We start from the raw sequence: 27,536 nt of genomic DNA, 5'->3' as shown, positions 1-27,536 counted from the left end.
TTAAAACTTACAGTACATGTTTTGATTGCTTAGCAATCATCATCAGGTGTTTCACATAATGCTTGGGTAAAAAATAGCATAAAACAATTCCATAATTAAGATTAAAAATTATGTTAGTAAGGAACAATTAGGTGGTGGGGGAGAGATACAGACAAGAAAGGTCTAGCAAAAGAAGGAACATTATACAACCAAGACAAGTTTGCAAGAGCATCATGCTAAAAACTGTCGAATTTAATAAATAACCAGTGCAGTGACATAGAATGAAACCAAAGACTTTTTAATTCAAAAAATAGTTTTTTTAATTTGTATAAGTTTTTAATCTTTAACTAACAACTGCCCCCCCACCCCCACCCCACCCTTCATGTATTCCCCCCACCACCACCACCTAATTGTTCCTTACTAACATAATTTTTAATCTTAATTATGGAATTGTTTTATGCTATTTTTTACCTAAGCATTATGTGAAACAGCTGATGATGATTGCTAAGGAGTCGAAACATGTACTGTAAGTTTTAATGACAGAAATTTAGCTGAAGGCTAAATAATAAAAAAGGAGAGTATCGATCAGGTGGAACCTTTTCCATTAGTTAACTTGATAGGAAACCTTTATCGATGTGTCTTTCCATTTCCTTTGTTTTGAACGTGGTGTTGTTCATAGCAACATAGTGCTTCACTTGCGCCCAAACAAGTTCAATAGGATTCAGCTTACAATGGTATGGTGGTAAACGTAGAACCGTGACACCACTTTCTCTTGCCATTCCATCGATTCTGTGGCGATCGTATTTCCATCACACACTGTTTACGAGGGCCATCAAGCCTGTTTTCAGCATGTTCTCATCATACACTACACCACGTTCTCAAAGCCATGACCGCAGGTTCTCTTTTTTCCATGCCTTCGTAGGCAGAGCTTCTTTCTTGGGGCTATGATAGGAGGCATTGTCAAGAACAATGACAGAGTTTGGCGGCAGGTTTGGTAGTAGATGTTCTTTAAAATACTCCTCATAACAATCACCGTCCATTTCGTCGTGAGCATCTGCGGTATTCTTCTTGCACTGAAACACGTACTTTGCCCCTGGCACGAACCCATTCTCGTTACCGGCATGAACTAAAGTGAACCGTGGACCACGACCTGTAGGTGACTTCAGACCGCAAGAGAGTCCTAACAGAAAAGCATCTCGTGGAGTTGAAATGGTCTTATCTTTCCATTCTTTCCCAACAGTGTGCCCTGTGTTAACCCATGACTCATCAGTGTAAAAGATGTTCCTTCCTTCGTCTCTATATTTCTTAAATGTTGACAGATACTTGTGACGCCTCTCTTTCCGTCAAACTAGCTGAATTTCCTTTCTTTTCGTACTGGAAACCCATGTCTCTCAACAAACGATACAAAGTTGTTCTTTTGAACTCGGGAAGGTCTTTATCATTCTTCACAGTCTGTAGGACTTGCTGCAAGGTTGGAGGTTGGTTTTTAAGGAAAAACCCGTGCACCTTACGCCTTATACCACTGTGAACAAAATCATTGAACTTGGCTGACCTGCTGTCTTTCCGTGGTGCTTTACGTTCTCTTGTTTTAATCGGAGAAGCCAAAGGTCCTCTAGTGGCTGCTGATCGCACTTTATAAATAGTCCTCTCAGAAATGCCTGTTGCTTCAGCAGTTTCTTTAACCACCCAGCTGAGACTTTTATCTGGATTCTTTCGAGAAAGGTAATTAAGTACGTTAAGCACAGTTTGCTTTTGTTTCTTCCTAAGTATCTCTCCCTGTTTATTTTTATGGACGTTCTCACCCATAACGCAAATAAATCACTATTAATGTTAAAAGAAAGAAATCACACACGTAGGCTAATCACATAACACTCACTCAACAGATTACAACTGGGCCTCTACACTGATATAAAGGCTGAAAAACACACGCAACAAATAAATACTGTAAACAACATCTATACAAAAGAAATCACGGTATTAATGTTAAAAGAAAGAAATCGCACAAGCAGGCTAATTAATCACATAACACTCACTCAACATAAGACAAGTACGCACTGAATAAAGGCCAGAAAACAGACACAACAAATGAATACTGTAGATGACTCTACAAAAGACCACAGTATTAATGTTAAAGAAAGAAATCACACACATAGGCTTATCCCATAACTATCACTCAACACAAGACAAGTACGCACTGATTTATAGCCTAAAAACACACACTGTACGTGACTTCACTACAGAAGTGAGCTGCCCGCGGTTCACAGATGCTTGTACCAGAACAACATAGAAGGGAAATGAAGCAAGGCAATGAAGTGATGGCTGTTCCCGCCATTGTACTTCCTCCCTACGAATGTATTTATAAAAAATAAATGTTATATAGTTATTTTAATATCTCACGGGCAAAAATGCCTCATCCTTTTTATCTATCTTTCATAATACATTACAAAGTACAGTATACTATCCTTTAATATTACGGGGAATTATGGGTGTTTCAGAGGGGGTATGTTCACTTGTTGTAGGTCCGTAAGAGCAATACTGTTTTCTTAACGTGGAATGAGCCATAGGAACCATATCCAGGCGGTGAAAGGTATTGGCAGTGCTGAAGAAGCGAAATCAGTGGTGATTCCAATTCAATAAGTTTACTTAACAATTTAGATGGAAATTAAAGCGCAAATAATCAACAAAATTACACCTCTAAAAATCAAAAATAGTTTCCAAAAATAATTACAAATTTACCCAGAGGGTACAATTTCAGTTATATAAGCTTAGGCCGGAACATCTCGCACAATGTTCCACTGTTCATGGCGAAACATTTAAATCATGTAATACTGTCGGAAAGAAAAAAGGAAAGTAACATTATACAGTCATGAGAATGTACATGTAAGAAAGGAGAACAACATTTAAGATATTTATCCTAGTGCAGGGCACCTTTAGGAGGCAGCCCCCTCAAAAACACTTCTGAGAAAGGGTGCCTGTCATAAATGTGAATACTCTAAGATGATGCAGAATAACATTATACAGTCATAAAGATATACATGTAAAAAAAGGAAAATACAACTTTAAAATGATAATCTTGGCGCAGGGCACCTTCAGGAGGCAGCCCCCTCAAAAACACTTCTGAGAAAGGTGCCCGTCCTAAATGTGAATACTTGAAAATGACGCAGAATAAATGAGGCAGCCCCAAGGGGAAAGTTACACTTTACGATTACGTACATCGAGAGGCATTGAATATCTAATTTACAAAACACAAAAAATGGGAACTGTCTCTCAACATAAATATGATACGACTTGCCGGAAGGCTAAGTCATTTTAAGAAAAATTTGGCGACTGAAGGAAAAACGGGTAAGCTCCGGCAAAAGAAATGAAATGGAACACTACATTTGAAGATAACTACCAGAAAGATGAAAAACAACTAAGTGCTTACCTGTTGGAGAGGCCAAGATGGCGTCACCTGAAGAAGGCACCCTCTCCCTTCAATGGTCACAATTCAAAGACGGCTCAGCAAAGCTTGGCGCTAGCCACGAGCTCCTCTCCGGAAATGAGAAAATCTTAAAACAACCAATGAGCACCTGTATTTTCCTTCATCCGCCAATCACAACTACTGTTATTCTATCCAATGAGGGCCCAGCAAAAAGTGCTGATAAAGAACACCGAGTAGCTTCGAGAAATTTTGAAACTAATGCAATATGATGAAACCGGAAACTCCTGGAAGCATTCCATCCCGGTCTAGCGCGTGTACTACAATATGTTTCATAATTATTACATCTTACTTCAATTTTTCACGACAACCAAACATTCTTGAAGCCATGTCAAAATCAAATAATTCCAAAATTCACACACAGAAAATATAAATCAACACAGAAAATATATTCATGATATAAAATTCCCCAGTCTTTCAATTTCAAATAATCACTACAATTATACTTACTGTAGCTGCCTCTAGTGATTCTTCCTGAATCTCAGCGTGATTTCCTTGCCTGCAGAGGCACAATGGACATGATCTTCTGCGCTCTGTATTTCCAAGAAAAATGCAGAGAACAGCAGCAACCTCTCTACTTAGTGTCCCGAGGTCTGTTATGCAGGAAGTGTTCATTTTGGTTGCCTTGAACATGTAGTTGGCCTGGTTTGGGCACTCTGTGATTGTATGTCTGGTCAGGTTCTCCATCAGTAAAACATCTCTGGTGGTTTTTCTATCACACATGGATTGAAGCAAGGGTGTGTACTTGCCCCAATACTCTTTCCTGTGAACATGGCTGCTATGCTTTGTGATACATAATAACCAACGCCTCTGGAATTGATTTAAGGCATTGCCTTAATGCAAGTCTTTTCAACCAGACAATACTTTTTTCATGTCACTTAACTCGTGGGACCAGGATAACCAAACTACAGTATGCAGATGACACTGCATTACCTCCTCTTACACCTAGAAGCTGCAGCAGTCAATCAATAGTTTCAAGAGTACATATGATAGTTTTGGCCTCACCATCAAATAACATAAACCAAGATTCTTTCCCAACCTGCCCCAGGGACTACCCTTGCAGAGCTTAAACTTGCTCGTCCTGCCCATCCATTGAGTGCAGTCTGTGTGAACAAATGTTTTACGCTAGAATTGGCTTGTTCAGATATCAGAAGTACAAGCTTGACCAGCATTGAGTGCTAGTGGATTACAAGCAGGACACAATAAATACTTGAAATTGATTAACATATACAACTGGAGGCACATGTTTTCCCTAGTGCACAGTCACTGCACTGTCCTACATAAGAGGCTGGCAGAGGTGTCTCAACGGCACACTAGCTGCCAGTGTCTTGGAAAGGTGTAGCAATCCAATCCAACTGATGAGCCCACTGCTACACTCGGGAGAAACACTGGTAATTTCACGATTGAAAAAGCCTAAAGAGCTTAAATGTTTTTTATATTTAAAGAGTTTGGCCAGTAAGAATTGTGAAGTGTATGTGTAAAATTAAAAAAAAAATGCTTCAGTACGGATGTCTGTTTATTTAAATCTGCGTTGTTCAATCTTTATTTTGCTTCAGTATTTTTATCTTAGTTTTTTAATTGAAATGCATGGGAATGTAGAGCATTTTTGTGTAAATATCCTTGCCTCAAGCTCTGATTTATTATTGTGTAGGATGAAAATTGTTATGCTCTGTTGAAATGAGATTATACTGAAGGAAAATGTGCTAAGTAGGATATGAACACTCATCAAGGATAAAGTGAATGATGGTAGTATTGGTGGGGAAGAAAATATCCAAATCTTCACACATACATACTTGGGCTTTGTGTTGATCTCATAGACTATTAAATAGTTATGAATTATTTTGTACTCTTCATTCGTATTTTAATTAAATGTACTGACTCTCACTGGCTCAGATTATAAATGTTTCCAGCATAATTCATGATTTGTAATGTTCCATAAGTACTGGATGTAGTCCATTACCAATTTCGCTAAAATGTCTTTTTTAAGTAATTGCAACTTGTTTAACTGAACTTTACTTTGCTTTAAAGTAAGATGCTCCAGAATGAGAAATTGTATGTTTGTAGGAACGTGACCTGGGTGATGAATATGGCTGGAAACAAGTTCATGGAGATGTATTCCGTCCTGCCTCTCACGCTATGCTATTCTCGGCCCTGGTTGGAGCTGGTTACCAAGTGACTGTAGTGGTTCTCAGTGTCATCATTTTTGCTATACTGGGAGAGCTATACACAGAGTGAGTTATTGTTTTGGTAATTGCTTTTATTAGAGATCATTTTTATTCTTAAACCACTGACGCTCAAAGAGTGGTGGAGAGGTTATTTTTTTTTTTTTTTTTTTTTTTTTTTTTTTGCTAGGGGCTTTACGTCGCACCGAGGTGGAGAGGTTAAGATCCTAAGTAGTGCATTTGTGTTAGTAATAGTACCATATTACTGTACAAATGTCCGACTTGTTGGCCGAATGGTTAGCGTACTGGCCTTCGGTTCAGCGGGTCCCGGGTTCGATTCCCGGCCGGGTCGGGGATTTTAACCTTCATTGGTTAATTCCAGTGGCCTGGGGCCTGGGTGTTTGTCCTGTCCCCAACATCCCTGCAACTCACACACCACACATAACACTATCCTCCACCACAATAACACGCAGTTACCTACACATAGCAGATGCCACCCACCCTCATCGGAGGGTCTGCCTTACAAGGGCTGCATAATTTTTCTTGTCATTTTCCTTAAGTACAGTCAAGTCTCAATGATTTTGGGGGGATTTGACTTAGGCTGTGTAAACTCAAAAGGAGACAAAATGTGAAAATTCACATAAATTTTAGCTACATTTAATATTTAGTAAACAGCAAAGCATTGCTTGTTTTAAAAGAAGCTTTTAGTGACCTGCTTTTTAAAAGTCTGGTATAACTGCGATGTCTTGCTGATTTTTAATGTAGGGGTTTGTTTCATCATGCCATCTCACCACAGTTCTGAAACACAACTTTACTTTCAAATTTCTTAACTTCCCTCTCCCTACCATTCATCCAGCTTTTCAGAGACCTGAAGCTGTTCATCTACCCTTGAACTACAGCTGAATCGCAAATTTCACATTCTGATAGTAATTTCACTAAATTTGCCAATAGTAAGTTTTCTTCATGATCAGTTTGATTTAAAATGTTATAATTTTGGGCTGTTCTTCTTTTCAGCATTCAGAAAATATGTCACTTTTTAAAAATGTTCTTGAATGGTTGCATCCTCTTCTGCAGTGTGCATAGGCAGTATACCTTTTAGAGGTTCTCAGGAATACCCTGATCCAAACTAGAATGTTTAGGGGATAAGAATTATCTTCATCATGAAAGTGACTTCAGTTGTCCCTCCAGCTATAGTCTGCTGATAGACTTTCTCTTCTGGGATCTGTTGTTACTCGAATTCTCTTTAGAAATAAAGACCTAACAGTTCACACCAAACTCATGGTGTATAAAGCTGTCATCATTCACACTGTTATTCTATAGATGTGAAACCTGGCTCTGTTTTATTTGGTCAACTCTTAGGTCTATTGCCCTCAAAGTTCCTTCTCCAACCACTCCTTGGCTGTTCTGTTGTGGGCCATCCTCTTCTCAGTCTAGCTTTGGCTCTAGTTTCAGACACCTTATTTCTGATTTTATCCTTTCTACTCCAGAACTAAGAGCTTTCTGATGTCTGTGCAGGGTTCAAGGATGTATGTTGTGGATGGCTAAAAGAAACTTCTAATTTTAATTTAATGGGGCTTCACTGTCACAGAGTTTTCTGACTAGGTCATGAAAATGTGCTCCTTTCTGTACTCTGAGTGTAATCTTCTGTTACCTTGCAACCTAGATATAGAAAATGACCTACTCTCTCCAGTATTGTGGGACATAGGTTTGTGTAATTTGTCAAGACTGGTAGGCTACAGAACTGTTTTGGAGTGACTGATTTTATGATCAGATTTTTTAAAACGAATTATTCCACTTGTTCACTGCTTGTTCAGTATTTCCACATCAACTATGAAGGTCAAGAGCTTTTAACTCTTATGTTGCCGTTTTCTCTGTTTCATCCTGTACACCTTGTCTTGTCTCGTCTCAAACCATTCTACGTATCCATCACCTATTTAGAGGACAAAGTATATCACCACACTGAAGTTCTTCCATCTTAGGATATGAAGGTGCATTATAGATGAGCAAAATGGCCTTGAGCAAATTATTTTCTGTTTGGAACAACATTTTCAAAAACCATCTCTTAGAAATTTTCTGATCCATTCAATCATTTTTCTGGCTCTTGTAGATGGTAGTTAGAACTGACAAGGATGTGTGTTTTATAGCCCTTCACTGGGTAGATTTTTCCTACACAATTACTTTCATCATTTTCTTGTGGCCAGGAGCTGATTCTTCCTCTTGGATGGTGTCTCTGAAGAGAACCTGTAGTAATTTAGACCAGCTTTATCACTGTTATGCGTTAATCAGTCATGAGGAGGCCTTTGTTCTTAATTATGGCTTGTATGTACTGTATTCTTTATTCACTATTTGACTTTGTTATTGGTCTGTACGGAAGGAAAATTTCTCATTACCTCAAGTATAAATTTTGAATATGTTCAGGGTGAATTTCAAGTGAAGCAGCGATGGTCCTGTGGTAAGGTGTTCATCTCATACTATCCAAATATGCCTAATTTACTGTAATCTTCCTTTAGTGACACTATTTAATACTTATTGTCCAAGGATAATTAAGTTAAAAATATGAAAGTAAGTTTGCATCCTTTTTCAAAGCCAAATGGACCTATTTAGCTCTGACATAACAATAATAAAGTTCCTAATAACTCAGCATCTTTATTGTTCAGCTTGTCCATGTACTTGTATGTATCTGTTTCATTATACAGTAACTTGAGAACTATTGGACATATTTCTATCCAGTTTTCGCTCTTGCGTAGAGGATTTCCGAAGGTAGGTTTCGATGTAGTAAATGTTGAATTGTGATGAAAGGTAGCCAAGTAGCAATGTTTGTGCGATATAGTTTGAAGAAAATGATTCCACACAACCATTTCCTCAGCTTGGAGTGTCTGAACTGTTAAAGATATCTACAAACTATGCACATAAAAGTTGTAGAACATAAAAAAAGTTCTTCAGAAGAGTCCCTGGGACTACATACCTACCTTAAAAGGTCACCCATAATGACAGTTTTTATATTTAGCAGTATAAATTCTGCACTTGGTCCAGAAAGAGCATTCCTGAGGTTTGATGTGGCATGATGGTGATCATAATCATCATCATCATATCCAAGTATCCTTAAATGTTGGAAGTGTCCAGTGGGAAGCACCCATCATTATAGCTGTATCACTGACTGTAATGAAGTCCTCAAGTTGAGTTTCCACAGGGCAATTTGGACAGTGAAATAGATGCTCAAGATCTTGAATTGCACCACAGCTACAATCAGCAATCTGTGAATTACCCCATCTTTTGAGTGTAGCCTTGGTTCTCGGCATTCCAGTTCTTATCTGCTATTAAGGATCTTTCAGACATGTGGCTTATTCCATTTGGGTAGTGAGGACTGTTACTGTCAAATTTGATTTGTAAGAATGCTTGATGTGGCTGCAGCTGCCTTGGTGTTATTAACTAAACTGCTCGACCTGAGATGCTGTTGTACTATTTCATATCAGTGGAAAGGTTGATGGTCCACATTTTGTCTGATTTTCTCAGTTTCAGCTGTTACTTGCTGTTGGATTGAAATTGGAGCTATGCCACAGGTTTGGTATAGCTTTTCGATATTTGTTGGTTTCAGGCAGCCAGAAACTGCACACCATGTATCATTCAAAGCAGTAGTCACTTTCTTGGAATGGCCAGTCACTTACACTGGACAGGCACATTCAGATGTAGTGAAAGATATTGCAAGTTTGTTCATTTGCTGAATGTGCTCCTGAGCTCGACTCTGTTAGCATGCATAGTAAACTATTCATGGCTCTGACATTCATACTGACTGAATGGCAATGTGCTCTAAAAGTAAGAGACTGATCAAGCTGAACTCCAAGGTATTTGACAACAAGGGTAAACTTAAGTTACCTTCCTTCCCAATTGATGTTAATTTTGTGATTTGCAGCACGATTACATAGATGGAAAGGTATAACCTGCGTTTTCCCAGGATTCGGCCTAAGGTAGTTGTTTCTGTTATGCTTGGATGATTCGTTGAGGTAGTTCTGCAATCTGGATTCTGCTTCCCAAAATGATCTGGACTGAGTTCCAATACATGAGAAATTCTTTGTCATAGTGTAACCTGGGCAATGTTCTTTTGTTGTATGGTTAACTGTCTTGATACTGAGCATCCCAAAGTCTCATAATCTTCAAACTAAATCTGTAAGAATTATCAAATATAAAAATTTCCACAGTATAGTCTGCGAGGGCATATGTGTATATACAGTAGAAAACTACTAAATAGCTACTTTTTCCACATCTTCACCTCTGTGAACCAAATTAGTTTGCAAATTACTGTTTTGAAACTATAAAGATGGCAGAATCATTATTTCATTGTAAGTGGAGACTTGGACAAAAGCTAACATTAATAAACTGCAAATAATACCATTCCATTTTCTATATTTTTAGAAATATAATTTGTTGTTGAGCAACAGATAAATAAACTCAAACAAAAACAGAAGCTTATTTCTAACATTACCTCCCATGAAATGAAATGGCTTATGGCTTTTAGTGCCAGGAGTGTCCGAGGACAAGTTCGGCTTGCCAGGTGCAGGTCTTTTGAATTGACGCCCTGTAGATGACCTGTATGTTATGATGAGGATGAAATGGTGTTGAAGACTACTGATGGGACATTCGATTCATTTGATTGTGTTCACGTTGCTGAATCGATACAGTGATCCAATTCACGACACATTAGAGTCACCGCTGCTACTGCACCTGTGTAGTATGTACTGGTAAGACAGCAGCAACAGCATTCAGTGCTCACTGCTGCCATCTGGTCTTTATACTATGAACTCCTTTCGTATGCGTTGTCTAGCTTTGAGGTTCAGGTTGCTCCTGCAGCCACGTCTTCGTATCGAGTGTTGATGTTACAAGGCCTTTCCCCCACAGTGACAACTTCATTAAATAAAAAACATCTGTACACACAATAATCAATGATCTGCATTTAGAGCTGTCACCCAGGTGGGAGATTCCCTATTAATTGCTTGCCTAGTCATTTCTTATATGATTTCAAAGAACTTGGAAATTTCATTGTATCCACGGTAAGTACAAAACAAGTAAGTTAAAAAAAGAAATGCAGGAAAAAATAGGTAGTTGTGCAGTACTATATTGTAATACTACAGTAAAAAACTCACGTAGTTGTTAATGATAATAATAATTAAAAAAAATAATAATGTCATAACTCAAATTTTAAACACTAACTTTTGGTTTTCTACAGTTCTCTGAAAATCACAGCTCTATTATATATACAGTGACACTTACTGTCCACATATGATTGAAATCTTATGCAACGATGTGACATACGAACTGAGAGAATACTGAGCCATTCTTCCCAATATAAAACAGGTACTTTTGATTGGTCATGAGCATGGCTCATAGCCATAGGGCAGGCTGGAGTCGAGTTTAATTGTCAAATGTCAACTAAGTTATAATACTAAGATTCATTAAACTAATAAATAGTATAACCTACTTACTAGCTACTTTAGAATTATGTTTTATCTACCTTTTTAACACTGCAAATAAATCTATCTGTTATTTAAACCTCCCTGTAAGAAGAGGACAGTGATTGCAAGTGGGTATTATTTTCAAATGAGCTGAGCTCGAGAGTCCATTATAGCATACGATTCCTTCAGTATACTATGGCTCTTTATGTTTTGCTTCAGAAGAAGTTCGTCTCCCCGTCAATGTCCAGTATACCGGTAATGAACCGTGTGTGTGTTTTGTGTCTCACTGATACGTGACTGCGTACGGTTCTTTCGGTGTGCCATGGCTCACTGTATGTCTCGCTGCAGCAGAAGCTCGGCTCTCCGCCAATGTCCAGTGTGCCGATAAGGAGCAGTGTGTATCTTGTGTCTCACTGAGCCATGTTTGCGCACAGTTCTTTCGGTGTGCCGTGATTCATTGTCTCGCTGCAGCGGAAGCTCGGCTCCCCGCCAAAGTCCAGTGTCCCGCCAGTGAGCCTTGAGTGCGCCACTCAGCACTGTCCGCTGGGAGTAAGCTGAATCTTGTGCCGTGAGCTCGCCGTTCCTGTGAATCGATTCACTCGGACACTTGAATGCATCGATACACTGCTTTGAATCGTGCATTCAGTAGCCAACACTAATGAAGACGACATACACCCAGCCCCTGTGCCAGAAAAATTAACCAATTATGGTTAAAATTTCTTACCTTGCCGGGAATCAAACCCAGGACCCCTGTGACCAAAGGCCAGCACACTAACCATTTAGCCATGGTGCTGGACTTACCTCCCATAAGTTTTCATCTAACCTCTGACAGTCAAGGTTTTCCCAAGGTTTATTCAAATCCATTTCACTACAGTAGCCACAACTGGTACATTTTTCTGTTCCACTCAGTGACTTTTACAAAACTCATAGTTGACAATCGCATGGATTAGCAAGCAAAAAACACACCCCAGGTGTAAAGAGAGAAAAGTTTCTTATGCAACATACTATACAAGTCAACAATGCAGGTTTGTGTAATCTGGCTGTTTGCTGTAGTGGAACAGATTTACTCAAGCATGTCAAATATGAATTAGCTTAGTTGTAACCTTTCTCCCTAATAATAAGCAGATGATGCAATGATGCTTAAACCCATCAGAATGTTTTGCGACAGAGATTACTCCCTCAGTAATCTGTGCTAATCGTACACTGTTATCTCAGATCTGTTTGTCATTGAGGAGCCCTTTTTGAGCCCAAATTCTGGCACACTGGTATCACATAAGATTAAGGGACACAGCTTTGTTATCAGTCCATGGACGATTTAATCCATTAACGCCAGATTTTTCTAAACATTACCACCCATAAATGAGTTGCACTTCGTAATTAGTTCAGGGCTTGAAACCATGACATGCTGCCTTTTATCTTGGGATTATCTCGTTACTTGACATGACTGATTTTCTTTGTGCCACATGAAGATAAAATCCTAGTTACAACTCCATTGTCTTACCTACCTCACATATAGATGTCTCTCGTTCATCTCCATCGCTGTCTCAAAATATCTGTTATCCTTCTTAGAGAACTTTTGTTCAGCAGTGGATATCCCTTGAAATTTTATTCTCTCTGATAGTCCCAGTGTTTGAATGACCAAAGAATGTATGGCAGGAGAATAGTTCAGGGCAGGAAAATAAATTGTCCATTTAAAAACTATAATTGTGGTTCCTTTCCTCATCTGAAAGCTCATCCAATAGCACAAATAATGGGGCAGCTGTGTTGTTGAATGACTTCTCATAATCTGCCGTAAAGACCTTTGCCATGATGTAATTGAAAATCCACAGCCTGTTTCCAGTCATTTGAGTGGGTCAGGAATGGAATGAACGAAACCCGTATCTAACGGCAAGGATAGGAATTGGGCCGGCTACTGAAGTTCGTTGCACTCCTCTGGGGCAGTGATTAATGACTGACAGATGAAACGATATTGGGGAGTGTTTTTGGAATGAAAGATGAAAGGGAAAACTGGAGTACCCAGAGAAAAAAATTTCCCTGTCTCATTTTTGCCCAGCACAAATCTCACATGGAGTGATCAGGATTTTAACCACGGAACCCAGCGGTGAGAGGCCGGTGTGGTGCCGCCTGAACCACAGAGGCTCTACCTTCAATCAATCACGCACCACTGATCTGCATATAGGGCAGTCACCCAGGTGGCAGGTTCCGTATCTGTTGTTTACCTAGTTTTTCCTTAAATAATTATAAAGAATTTGGAAATTTATTGAACATTGGTAAATAATTTCAATCCCTAACTCACGTTCCCTATAAACAAATATTAGCCCCAATTTGTCCTCCTGAAATCCAGCTGTATCTTCATATTGTGATCTTTCCTTCTTTTACCACACCATTCAAACTTATTCACCTGCTAATGTCATTCCACACCATTTCTCCATTTACAGCTTAGAACATACCACTTGGGGCCAGTTCTACCACCTACTTGTAAAATATCACGTTACTTGCCCTCCGCGTAAAAGGATGTCTCCGTTCGACCCCTCCCAGGTAGCACTATCAGCAGCATAAATCGTAGTCATCCGGTGTGTAATTTATCTGCCACTTCGAGGGCCCGATAGGACTTTACCTCAGTATTCGGGAGATAGTAGGTTCGAACCCCACTGTCGGCAGCCCTGAAGATGGTTTTCCGTGGTTTCCCATTTTCACACCAGGCAAATGCTGGGGCTGTACCTTAATTAAGGCCACAGCCGCTTCCTTCCCACTCCTAAACTTTCCCTGTCCCATCGTCGCAATAAGACCTATCTGTGTCGGTGCGACGTAAAGCAAAAAAAAAGACTTTACCTGCCGGGCAAGTTTTGAGAGCTGAACATTATATTAGCTGTATTTCTGGTGACATACAACTTAAATTAGCTTAGTATACTGATAAAAGCATGATACTGTGACAGTGATCGATATTGCATTGCAGGATTTTGAACTTTAATGCTTCCCTTGGGTTGCAACAGTCACACCAGCCTCTTGCATCGGCAGCTGCGGAGACATATTTTGTATGTCAAGCTTTCTCAAAGGAAATCTACAAGGATATAAAATCAAAACCTATTTGGAAATCATCTCAAATGGGCTTTAAATTTATAATGATAATTTTTTCGGTTTTCAGACACCATTTATAAGTTAATATAGGCCTATGTACAGTAGAACCTCGATTATTATGTTCCCGGAGACTACGTTTTCCTGTATTATTCATTCAAATTACGGAGTCCCGCGAGCATCGTAATTAAATCACGTTGTAAAAATCCTGCATTATCTGTTCCTCGAAGAAACGATTTCCTGTACCAGCCGTCCAGAAATGTCAGTCCCATCAACGCCAAATCCTCGATCACGCGTTTTTTCAAGAAACTGTATCTCATGAAAGGACGGTATCGGCATACTTACGGATCTTGGTGTTAACATCCCGTCATTGCGGTAATTCGAGGAAGTACCGTACTGTACCGGAAACTTGCATAAGGGACCATTCGGGTGGTATTGTTTAGAGAATCGAAATCATAAAGCAGAGAGTGTCCACAACAATTGGAAGGAGACAAGAGTGCATTTCGACAGCTCTACTTGAAGACGGAACGAGTTTTGTCAAATGTTCATACTTGCAAAATGTCTACGTTATGTCCAGTGTTAGATGTATATTTTTTTACCTTTCTCGAGTGTATCCCCGAACAGGTTTTCGGCACTTCTCTCAGGGCACTGTATAGTCACTGAGATTTCAGTCAGGAATCGAAACTGCTCCTTAAGTAACACAAATTTAGTATTTTAATATTATTGTATACGATTATGTTGTAATCTATAATCTTAATTTCCCTATTGACGAATTGCACGATTAAAAATAGGAGAGGATTTCCACCAATCAATACTTATTTATTGCATATATTAAGCTACAGGACCGGTTTCGACCTCATATACTAGGTCATTATGTTATCGAGACCAGAACAGCTAGTGGCTTTACATCGCACTGACACAGATAGGTCTTATGGCGACGATGGGATAGGAAAGGCCTTGGAGTTGGAAGGAAGCGGCCGTGGCCTTAATTAAGGTACAGCCCCAGCATTTGCCTGGTGTGAAAATGGGAAACCACGAAAAACCATCTTCAGGGCTGCCGACAGTGGGATTCGAACCCACTATCTACCGGATGCAAACTCACAGCTGCGTGCCTCTAGCCGCACGGCCAACTTGCTCGGTAGAGACCAGAACAGATGTTGCACCTTACTTACATAAAGCCATGGGAGATTGTGGGATTGTCTATTTCTGTTTTGGTCCTGATATAAGACTGGGAATTTCACGTTTTTGTGTTAAAATTTTATAAAAACTGGTTGTTTTATCTGCGCATGTTACATTTAAAAACGTTGTTTAATTTCGCACTCGTACCGACTTGTACAGCGAGCGCGCTTTCCAACTGTTTACCCCAGTGCTGATCTATCCTTGTACTAACACCTAGGTACTTCCAGTGATACCCAGAAGGAACTTTCACCCCATCAACGCAGTAATTAAAACTGAGAGGACTTCCTATTTCCTGACTTTTAACCCCATTTATCATCATATCATTGCCTGCTGTCCATCTTACAACATTGTTGAGGTCTTTTAACTTATTTATTACTCTGAACAGTATAACATCATCCACAAAAAGCCTTGTCTCTGATTCCATTTCTTAGTCACATCATTTGTGTATATAAGAAAACATAAGGTCTAGTGATATTGTCTTAAGGCGACACTCCTGAGATAAACATGTACTTTTACCTAATGCATGGATTTTCACGAAACTTTGTGGGAATGTCACCTATATAAAAATATCACGAACATTTCTTTTAAATACAATTAATAGTTTTTCCAAAATTATCTTTTTATTGAATTAAAAAAATAATTATATTATTTCATGAAATGTAATTAACATGTTAATGAAACTTTGTAATTAGGTAGATAATACTTCTTTATAAAGCACGACGTACTACTACTCCCACATTCAAATCATAAATCAATTAAGGTGAAGAATAAAGAGCCAACAGCTCCCAACTTAATGCCACGCTCATCACAAATTAATCATCATCATCATCATCACTGGCACAATAGCCCTTTGTGGGCCTTGGCCTTCTGAAGAAGTTTTCCCCATTCTTTCCTGTTAAGTGCAGAGCTCCTCCAATATTTGACTCCAATTATCTTTACATCCTCTCTCACCCCTTCTTTCCACCTTAACTTTGGTCTGCCAACTTTCCTGGTTCCTTCTGGTACAGCATTAAATATCTTCTTTATCATTCTGTCATTAGCACGCAACACATGTCCTGCCCACTCTAACCTTCTGATCTTTATACAGTAAACAATGTTTGGTTCGTTGTATAAATTAAACAATTCATGATTATATCTTCTTCTCCAGACACCATTTTCTTCCACTGGCCCAAAAATTTGCCTCAAAACACTTCTTTCAAATATACTGAGCTGTCTTTCATCAGATTTTGAGTGTGTCCAGGTCTCACCACCATATGTTAATACAGGCTTTACTAAAACTTTATACATCAGGACTTTAGTTTTCCTAAACAGTAACTTAGACTTCAGATGTTTTCTGAGGCCATAATAGCACTTGTTAGCAGACAGTATACGTTTTTGGATTTCAGAACTAACATTGTTCTTGGAATTAACTTCTGATCCAAGGTAGGTAAAGCTATGCACAACATCAAACTTATACGAGCCAATTTCTATGAATGTAGACCTACTCAGGTAGTCTTTCTTGGTTACGGGCATATACTTAGTTTTCCCTTCATTCATCTGTAAATTGATCTTTCTTGCTGCTTTTTTGAGGCTTGTGAAAGCTTCTTTCAATGCTCTTGGTGTTCTTGCGATTAAATCAATATCATCTGCATATGCCAAAATTTGAACTGATTTATATAAGATGGTTCCCCTTGTGTTGATACTTGCATCTCTAACAACTTTCTCCAGAGCTATGTTGAACAAAAGCCATGATAATGAATCTCCTTGCCTAATTCTGTTCTTGGTCGTTACAGCACTTGAAAACATATTCTGGATCTTAATTTGATTCCGAGTATTTTCCATGGTAGCTTTCACAAGGGCGATCAATTTCTTAGGAATCTCAAACTCCTCCGTTGCTACATAGAGGTTACTCCTATCAATGCTGTCATAGGCTGATCTGAAGTCAATGAAGAGATGGTGTGTATCAATTCCAAATTCTTTACATTTTTCAAGTAGGCGAATTGTGAAGATCTCATCAATAGTAGATCTTCCTTGGCGAAATCCGCATTGATAGTCACCAACCGCATTTTTCACATAAGGCACCAATCTGCTAAAGAGAATATTGGAAAATATTTTATAAGCAATGGATAATAAGCAGATACCTCTATAGTTAGAACGCATCATATCACCTTTCTTATGTATCGGGCAGGTGATACCTACGTTCCATTCATCAGGGATTGTTTCAGTTACCCAGCTAACTAGTTTGTGAACGTGTTTAATAAATTGTTTTCCAGCATTTTTTACAAGCTCTGATTGTATTAAATCCATTCCTGGCGCTTTGTTATTCTTTAACTTCTTAATGTCAAGCTCAACTTCCTCAACAGTAGGTATCGGTACTTCTATGTCTGGTTTTCTTGTATGTACAGGAGGTAAGGTTACTTGGTTATCACCTGGACTTTCATTCAACAGTTCGTCAAAATATTGGGTCCATCTTTCTAGTATTGCTTCCTCGCTGCCCAGTATTATACCATCTTTATCTTTACACAAACTTGTTCTAGGTTGGAAATCCTAACGACTTTTATTTAACTTCTGATAGAAAGCTCTCACATCATTCATCCCTTTCAACCATTCCATTTCTTTTAATTCTTTCCTCTCATACTGTCTCTTTTTCTTCTTGTGCAATCTCTTTTCTTCTCTTCTGGAAGTTCTATACTCTTTCACTGCTTTTCGAGTGTGGTTCCTCTGTTGCATTCTCTTGTACGCTTCATTTTTTAAGGTTGTTGCTCGTGCACACTCTTCATCAAACCAATCGTTGTGCCAGACTTTCTCCTCCCTTCCTAAAACTTCATTTGCAGTTTTTGATAGTGCGTTTTTAAGATTCTTCCAGATTTCATCAATACTCTCACTATTAGGCATATCGGTCAGGGCCTCATTAAGCAAGCTAGCATATCTGAGAGCAGTTTCGGGCTCCTTCAGCCAAGCACTGTTGAACTTTTTTTGCATTGGATCCATGTACCTTTCTTACATTAGATATTTGGCTTCTAATAGCTGCTACCACAAGGTAGTGGTCAGAGTCAATATTGGCCCCCCTATAACTTCTAACATCCATCAAGTTAGAGAAGTGTCTTGCATCTATTAGGAGGTGGTCAGTTTGGTTAAAAATACTTCCATCTGGAGACTTCCATGTCATTTTATGTATATCCTTGTGATTAAAAGTTGTACTACCATATTTCTCGAGGATGCAAAATGTATAAGCCTGATTCCATTATCATTAGAAATCATGCAAGCTATATTTTCCAATACAAGGTCTGTATTCGTCTTCCTTTCCTATCTTTGCATTCAAATCACCGAAGATTATTTTACAGTCTGCTCGTTGGCACTCATTATAAATTTCATCCAATTCATCGTAAAATGAATCTTTATCTTCGTCGCTCTTCTCTTCAGTTGGAGCATGTGCACAGATAAGGCTGTAATTGGAGAACTTCCCTCTAATTCTAAGTCTGCACAATCTATGCGATTTTGCCTGAAAATCCATGATAAGGAGTTTTATCTGCTTATTGACAATAAAACCAGTACCAAACATGTGATCCTTCATGTGGCAACTATTGAATACCATGTGATTTTTCCTCTGTATCACTCCTTCACCAATCCATCTCACTTCTTGAATAGCAGTAATATTTAGTCGATACTCATCCAGCTGATCGAGCAACTTTCTGAGGTTTCCATCTTGGTAAAGAGTTAAAACATTCCACGAACCAGTTCTCAAGTCCTTTACACGTTTGCGAGGTCGTCGTAAGGTCAGGCCGGCTGTTTCTTCTTCAGATTTCGTAACGAGATTTTTTTTACAGATTGGGTTCTCAGCCCAACACCATCCCCCAGCAATCCTGGAGGGCCAATGTTTTCTTTCGGAGTTGTCTCCCTTAGCTGGTGGGTCCCCATTTTGAAGCGTCGGGAACTCACTTTTTCGCCCTTACATGACTTAGCCGTGTACACGTGGTGTACCCATTGCCCAGGAGTCACGGCGTGGACATGCGTGTATCGGACTTGGTAGGAATAAATGGCATTTCCTGTGTTTTATTAGTAAACTTCCACCAGCAAGAAGTGAACCCACAGGACCCCATACTACCCCTTCGGCCCCCACAAATTAATTCTCTATAATAAAAATTCTTTCTTTCAATTATCCAAAACAATAGTTCCCATAGGCGACGGTTGCCATGGAGTCGACAACAAGAGTGTTACCGAAGCATGAAAGAAAAAAAAAATACATTAAGAAAAGAAAGGAAAGATAAAATTTCAAGAATGAAATAGATTCCGATCCACGGAGGTAATCTTGCGATCTCAGTCCTTTTAAAGGATGACTTTTAGTGCCAAGAACATCTCGCCGGAAAGGTTTTCTTCCACTCATCGTAGGTTTAAACATGTTACAAAATTTTAAAGTTTATCAGAACAGAAGAACCATCAAATTGGTATTTCTCTGACAGCATGTAACTGCTAATTTAAATAAGCATCCAAGACGAGGTCATCCAGCTCCAGGAGCGAAGGAAAATAACGATAATCTTGAAGGCAACTTACATAGTCCGTAATCCATGGGCAGGAGTTAAAGTTTGGCGTCGGCTGGGATCACCAATACTTACAATTACATAGAGATAAAATTAGGTAGAATAAGCAGCGGATGTCCACTCCAGGTAAGAAAGTAAGAAGAAAAGAACACTTCAGGGCGTTAGCCTGATCCTTTACATGCTATCCAAGCATGTTGAGGTAGATAGATTCTCTTACAAGGAGCCACCACAACAAGCTTCCAACATTCATGGTGCTCGACAATGAACTAAGACTCCGCCGGCAAGGCGATGTACAGCAAAAGATAGTGGGAAGGCGAGCAGGCCCACTAGTGAGACTCGCTCTCCGGCTGGTCTGACAGCAGACCAGAATAACAGGAAATAGTAGTGAAACACATAGTATATAAACGATGGAATATTATTCCGTGGGCGGAGAAGATGCAATTAAATTAGCAACATAAGCCGCACAGAAAATAAAAGGAAAACAAGAAGGAATAAAATGCCAAAGCAATACAGATTTCAATGGCAAGTTATCAAGGCTAAAAATGTGGTGGAAAGAGGCTTAAAAACGTGTCCCCTCTGGGGCAAACATCATTGTTAGATTGGGTCAGCATGTCCAGATTGAGGTGGTTTGGGCATGTAATGAGGATGGAGCCAACAAGGACAGCAATATGTTAACTTGGAGAGACATGTGGCAGGAAAATGGATGGTAGGAAGACCAAGAACCTACTGGATGAACATCGTAAAGATGGACATTTCAGATCGGGGAAGGACACTGGAGGACGTCGTTAACAACAGAACATATCTCAATAAGACAGAATGGAAGAGGCTCGCCAACAGTACCTGGGAAACTGGAACTGTAAAATGATGATGAATGATTACAGTTACGTATTCTAATTCTCTTAGTTCTGTTTTCTTGAAATATAGCCACCCATTCTGTCAGTCTTTTGTCCAGACCAATTGTACTCATTGTTGCAAGTAGTCGCCCATGATCTACACTGTCAAATGCCTTAGATAGGTCAATCACATGCAATCCATTTGACTCCTGAATCTAAGAGATGTACTATATCTTGCTGGAATCTTAGAAGTTGATCTTCATTAGAATAACATTTCGCCGGGCTGAGTGGCTCAGACGGTTAAGGCGCTGGCCTTCTAACCCCAACTTGGCAGGTTCGATCCTGGCTCAGTCCGGTGGTATTGGAAGGTGCTCAAATACGACAGCCCCGTGTCGGTAGATTTACTGGCACGTAAAAGAACTCCTGCAGAACTAAATTCCGGCACCTCGGCGTCTCCGAAGACCGTAAAAGTAGTTAGTGGGACGTAAAGCAAATAGCATTATTAGAATAACATTTCCTTAACCCAAACTGCCTTCTGTCAAATTTTGCAAACATCTAATATAATTAGAAAGAATGCTTTCCAACAGCTTACACGCAACACATGTCTGATTGGCCTGTAATTTTCAGCTTTATATTTATGATGACCCTTTCCTTTATACACTGGGGCTACTATAGCAACTCATTTGGTATAGCTCCTTCATGCAAATGGTAATCAGATAAGTAATTCAGATATGGTACTATATTCCAACCCATTGTCTTTAGTATATCCCCAAAAATCTTATCAGTTCCAGCTGCTTTTCTAGTTTTCAATTTTTGTATCGCATTGTTATCGTAGGTACATTTCAATACTTCTTTAGTATTAGTCACCTCCTCTATCTGGACATTATCCTTGTAACCAACAATCTTTGAATATTGCTGACTGAATACTTCTGCCTTTTGAAGATCTTCGCATACACTCTCCCCTTGTTCATTAATGATTCCTGGAATATCCTTCTTGGAACCTGTTTCTGCCTCAAAGTATCTATACATACCCTTCCATTCTTCACCAAAAATTGACATGATTGCCAGTTATGCTTGCCATCATATTATCCTTAACTAATTTCGTCAGATTTAATTTCCTAATAAGTTCCTTCAATTTCTCCTTACTTCCACAGCCATCTCTAACTCTTTTTCTTTCCAACCTGCACCTCTTTCTTAGTCTCTCTGCACAGAAGCGACCAGCTGGATACAACAGGAGAACATTTCAACACAACTCAGTGCCAGATTACAATTTATGTGAACCAAATCAAAGGGATGTTCTCACCATTTTAGTTTGAAACATTGAACAATTACAGTAAACTCACAAGACAAATCTGATGTCGAAAAGCACTCAATTATAGTGATTACCTCTTTTTACCAAAGTTTGCATCACTTAAAACATGTTAAAAAAAAGTGCATACCTGTTTTAATATAGAACTGTATAATTCACCAAGTGTTTGTAACTAGAGCATCAAGGCCATACCAGTGACACTTCATACTATCATATTAGAGATCATGAGCAGTATACACATTATTCGATAGAATAGATATAATGTATTAGAGAACAGTGCAAATGAACTTTTAGACATAATTTTAGACCTGAAACTATAACTATAATCTGATTCAAGTTTATTACAAACTGTATTATATAGACTTAGAAAATGTAGTGTTTTAAATGTTACTGTATATGTTGTTTTATCAAATAAGTTTCTTCAGCAGCTGAACGTAGCTTCTAATAGAGACCGAAACCAGTTCTGCTAAATGTATTTGTAATGTAAATATATCAGAAATAAATCAAGTATTGATTAGGTGGGAAATCTAAGTTCATACTTCTGATTGTTGGAACTATCAATATGGGCTCATGAAGCTAATAAACTATGACCCACAGTAATTTCACCTCAGTTTTTCACCCTGTTATTTTCACCCACTGCTGTTCGTTACCATCGTTTCTAATAAAATTTTCAGTGGTACATTACTTAAACTCTGCAGTGTGATGGCAGTAGTGCTAGACCTGTAGCTTAGATCTTTTACAACAGAGCAAATATTACTTAGGCCACCATAGCTCAATGGTAAAGCAACCGACGTGAAATCAGGACGTTGTGGGTTTGGACCCCACTGGTGTCCGATTGGTCATTTTTGATATGTACTGAACATCTCTTCAGTATGTACTGTATGTACTGAACATGCCATAATACGTTGTATTTCGAGTTGGTCCCATTCAGCTTACACGCCGTGAAATAAAATGGTGTATGGCTTTTTTTAATGCAGGGAGTGTCCGAGGACATGTTTGGCTCGCCAGGTGCAGGTTTTTTGATTTGACTCCTGTAGGCGACCTGCGCGTCGTGATGAGGATGAAATGATGATGAAGACGTCACATACACACAGCCCCCGTGCCAGCGAAATTAACCAATGATGGTTAAAATTCCCGACCCTGCTGGGAATCTAACCTGGGACCCCTGTGACCAAAAGGCAGCACGCTAACCATTTAGCAATGGAGCCAGCTGTATATTACCTGAATACAAGGCCACCCGCTCTTATATGCACTTTTACTAAATTTTCAAATACTTTCCCGCTTCACAAAGCACAAAGCAGTGACTAAAATCTGACTCACCTGGATAAATCCAACCTCAGCAACTTCCCAATACTGAAATACATCTCTTGGACAATTATTTCACAATTACCTAAACCCTCACATATATACTGGCTGTCTGATCTCAAATATTATTCACTAAATATTCATATTATACTCTCCACTTTTGAATTAAATCTAGTTATAAACTGAAAATAATTTGCCAGGCTGAGTGGCTCAGACGGTTGAGGCGCTGGCGTTCTGATCTGAACTTGGCAGATTCGATCTTGACTCAGTCTGGTGGTTTTTGAAGGTGTTCAAATTCGTCAGCTTCGTGTCGGTAGATTTACTGGCACTTAAAATAACTCCTGCAGAACAAAATTCTGGCACCTCGGTGTCTCCGAAAATCGTAAAAGTAGTCAGTTGGACGTAAAGCAAATAACATCATTATTCAAATTAATTTTGAGTAGTTGCATACATTTAGAGGATATAATATGATACATACTATGTAGTATATATTACATTTTTTATTGTGTATAATAATACTATGGTGGTTTTGGCAGCAACAGAAATCATAATGTGATTAATGTGCTGTATATTTTCAATAAGTATTTTTTTTTTTTAAAGACTCAATAGTTGCCATTTCCGTTATATGTGTATATTTGTTTTTCTTGTTGATAGTCCTGATTATCATAAATATATTTTGTAGCCATTTATAACATTAGTAACTTTTTCTTGGATTATTTAAATACCCTGCCCTTCTTTTATATACTAGTGGTTCCCGAACTGGCAGGCAGTGTATGAGAGATTTACAAGGAGGGCACAGTCAATTACCAGGAAGAAAAAAAGGAACATGTGACCTAATAAATAGAGAAATTAATGTATATACAACTTTTAAACTTGAGATTGAGAGAGTTGGCACGTTTGAGGTAAAATAATATGAGTGGAAATAATATATTAAATGAATTTAGTTACATGTTTTTCATTTTCTGTTCATGTCAGCACCTTGGATTTGGCTTGATTTCGACATTGTGTTGACGTATGGTATTTCAGTTTAGATTCTTCTTTCAGCCATACATCCTAGTTTTGATTAAAATTAGTAATTATACCCATTGTGAATTTTGAAATCATCTTATTATTCTGAAATATAATTGTTTAGAAAAAGGAATGTTTATAATAATGGTAGTGGTAGGGGAGCATACGATTTGCAGAGCTTGCAGAGGTTGTTTTCCAGTTTGGGAACCACTGTTTTATATAGACATCTTTTGCCACTCCCACAACTTTTTTTTCAATACTCAAGGAGGTGAAATGTTGAAGACTTTTGAACCTCTTTCCATATATTATTTTGTATCTTACTAGAGTTGTTGTTTAAGTTACCCTCTGTTCTTTTGCTTCAGGCGAGGCTCTTTACTCAGCACTGCCATATTTGTGTACGCAGCCACATCACCTGTGAATGGCTATTTTGGAGGTAGTTTGTATGCTCGAATGGGTGGCAAGATTTGGATCAAACAGATGCTTCTGTCGGCATTCATGCTTCCAGCCCTTGTGTGTGGTACAGCCTTCTTTATTAACTTCATAGCCATCTACTACCATGCTTCACGGGCTATTCCTTTTGGAACCATGGTAAGGACTTTCATTTGTTGATGTTATTCTATTGTAGATCACAGTGCTGAGTTCAAGTTAGTTGGTTATATCCTAGCTCAGTCCAGTTGAATTCAAAGATTTGCAGCCTTGTGTCAGTAGGTTTACTGGCACATAAAATAACTCACGTAAGTCGATATTCCAGCGCCTTAGCATCTTTGAACACAGTAACAGTAGTTAATGGAGTGTAAAACCAATAACATGTATAGTATTACCCCTCTTATACACTTTTCAAGGGATCCAAAGAATACCGGTGTAAATAATGGGAAAGTGTAAATGATGGGAACAACTCACATATTTAAATGCTCTGGAAAAGGAGTGAAATGTTACACAAATGCATATTATTAATTTATAGAGTATTTCAATGTTAATCCTATTATGTATTCAAATAAAGGTCCGTGTAAATTAATTGTTAATACTACACTGCCTTAATTCTGCTCATACACTGACCAAGAGAAAGATGCCGATAAGTAGTTAAAATATTCTTTTAATCTGGTTATCTTTCTGAGAATAGCCATCAGCTTTTACAGCAAGCATTGCAGTACATCATTGTTTTTTGCTTCCGGTAGCATGTACGATAACACTCGATGTTCCTTTCTTATCGATTGTTCGACTTTGTGGCATACGGAAACTGATAGGCGCCTGATCTGTTTCCTATTTGGGAGATCAAATATTCCTTTTCTTTATGCTTCTCAATGACAAAGCTATGAAAATCAATTACTTTTCGGTTGAAATCATTCGATATTTTTTGGCATAATGTTGTTCTTCGTTGAAGAGAAAGTCTATTTCTCTTCATAAAATTATTCATCCAGCCACGGCTAACCTTCAAATCCGAGACACTGATTCCATGTGCAGCGGCTATTTCTCGTCCTTTAAAATACAGCATTTCATGAGAAACGGCATTCCAACGCTGCGTAACGAAATCATATATTTAAGCAGATCCTCTTGTACTTGCGGAAACTTGTCACGTTTTGGTCCGCAAAATGCTTTGCGAGACTTGCTGTCCGCTTCAAGCAAATACAGTAGAGATACTGTATTTGCTTCAAGTACACTTCTCTGTTACCGCGGTAGCGCATGTTGCTTTCGGACACTGAATACTTACAGCCTGCTGCTCTATTCCCTATGTTTCTGGTATAACTGACCACCACGAGTTTATATGATGCAGTATTATTCGAATACTTGCTCACTGTGGACTAACAAACAATTTTGAGATCACAGAAAACGCACGTCGCGTACTCAAAACACCCGTGAAATATGTTTGTACCAGACTGGAATAGAGCACCACTAGTCACTTCTGCGCTGATTCTCTCACTAAACTAGTGAAGTGGTATTTCCTACTGGCTGATTACAGCACGTTGCCCAGTGTTTGGAATGCCCGGTTTCGCAATATAAAGGCTGCTACTTAAGTAGCTGGCATCTTTATTTCGAAACACATCCGGAGCTGTGTAATGGATGTTTGAAGAATTGGGTGCGTCAAATACATGAACATTTCTTTTTCTCCACTTTGGACCCAAAAATATTGGGATGCGTAAATTATGTGTGAAAATACGGTAATATTGATGGCACCCGATCAAATTCCATTTCGTTGAGGAGTGTTCACAGACTTGAATGAAAAACTGCTTGTTAAATACTCTTCAGAAATGTCAATCCTGAAGTATCCTTTTGTAATAAACTCCCTTATATATCCAATAAATAGTATTTTCTGTTGTTACTGTGATGTAGATAGAGAATTGTCTATAGAGGAAATAAATTGGCAAATCGAATAATATAGGATCCATGAACAAATCATGGGAAGATTTTGGAAATAACCTGGGAAGGTTGGGTCAGGCAGCAAGATAACCTTTCTGAAGTGTAATATAAAAAATCTTGGAAGGTAAATAAAAAAAATCAATAGCATTTGGGTAAATCAGAAGAATTCATTGTTAATTTCATTAACATAGCACACAAGTTTGTTCATGTTTGGGGATCTCACGGTTTGAATTTCCTATTGTCAGGAAGATAGAAAGTTACGAATATAAATGGAAGCTACTTTCAATTTTTTCTCTTAAACAAAGATGTTTGTCAATCGAAATCCCAACAATTTTCTGAACAACTCTGTATTCATACATAGAATATTGTTTATGTATGTTTCATGTCTCTGTCTGTCTGTCTGTCTGTCTGTCGTTCCCTCAATCCTGAGGATTGTGATCTCTGAGAATATTCCTTTGAGTCAGTCACCCTCCTTTGCGGTCTTATGCCAGGAAGTGGTTTGCTTGCGTTTTATGCAGTCCAGTGTGTAAGAGCTCTTCTGCATTCTCTCTTTCGTGGCACATTTCCTAATATTATGTGCCTTTCGATGCTCCCTTCACCGTGTCACATGGCGTGACCAATAAATTGGAGAATCATTTGCTCACACACTGCTGATAACCTGCTGCTGGTGCTCCTTCAGTATAGACTCTTTAGAGCAAAATGCTGTCCATGGTATTTGAAGTATTCATCTCCAGTTGAGAGTTTCAAAGGGGTTGATCTTTCCCGAATTTCCAGCTTGCCAGGTCCAGGTTTGAGCACCACAGATGAAAACTGTAACCTTTCCAGTGTACACAAACACAAAATTAAAACATGATAATATTTAAAATAATGAGGTAGACTAATAATTTTC

General features: G+C 38.7%; 1 protein-coding gene across 1 annotated transcript in view; it reads left to right on the top strand.

Moving 5' to 3' along the window:
- Window positions 1-27,536, top strand: part of TM9SF3 (transmembrane 9 superfamily protein member 3) — a 107,773-nt gene that overhangs the window by 54,472 nt on the left and 25,765 nt on the right. Inside the window, exons 6-7 of the mRNA XM_067152358.2 lie at window positions 5,522-5,688; window positions 24,655-24,880. Coding sequence (XP_067008459.1) covers window positions 5,522-5,688; window positions 24,655-24,880 — 393 coding nt within the window. The remainder of the gene's footprint in view (window positions 1-5,521; window positions 5,689-24,654; window positions 24,881-27,536) is intronic.

This window comes from Anabrus simplex, chromosome 8 (genome assembly GCF_040414725.1).
Source record: "Anabrus simplex isolate iqAnaSimp1 chromosome 8, ASM4041472v1, whole genome shotgun sequence".
Lineage (NCBI taxonomy): Eukaryota > Metazoa > Arthropoda > Insecta > Orthoptera > Tettigoniidae > Anabrus > Anabrus simplex.
Note: the sequence above shows the minus strand (reverse complement) of the source record. Positions and strands in the feature narration are given on the sequence as shown.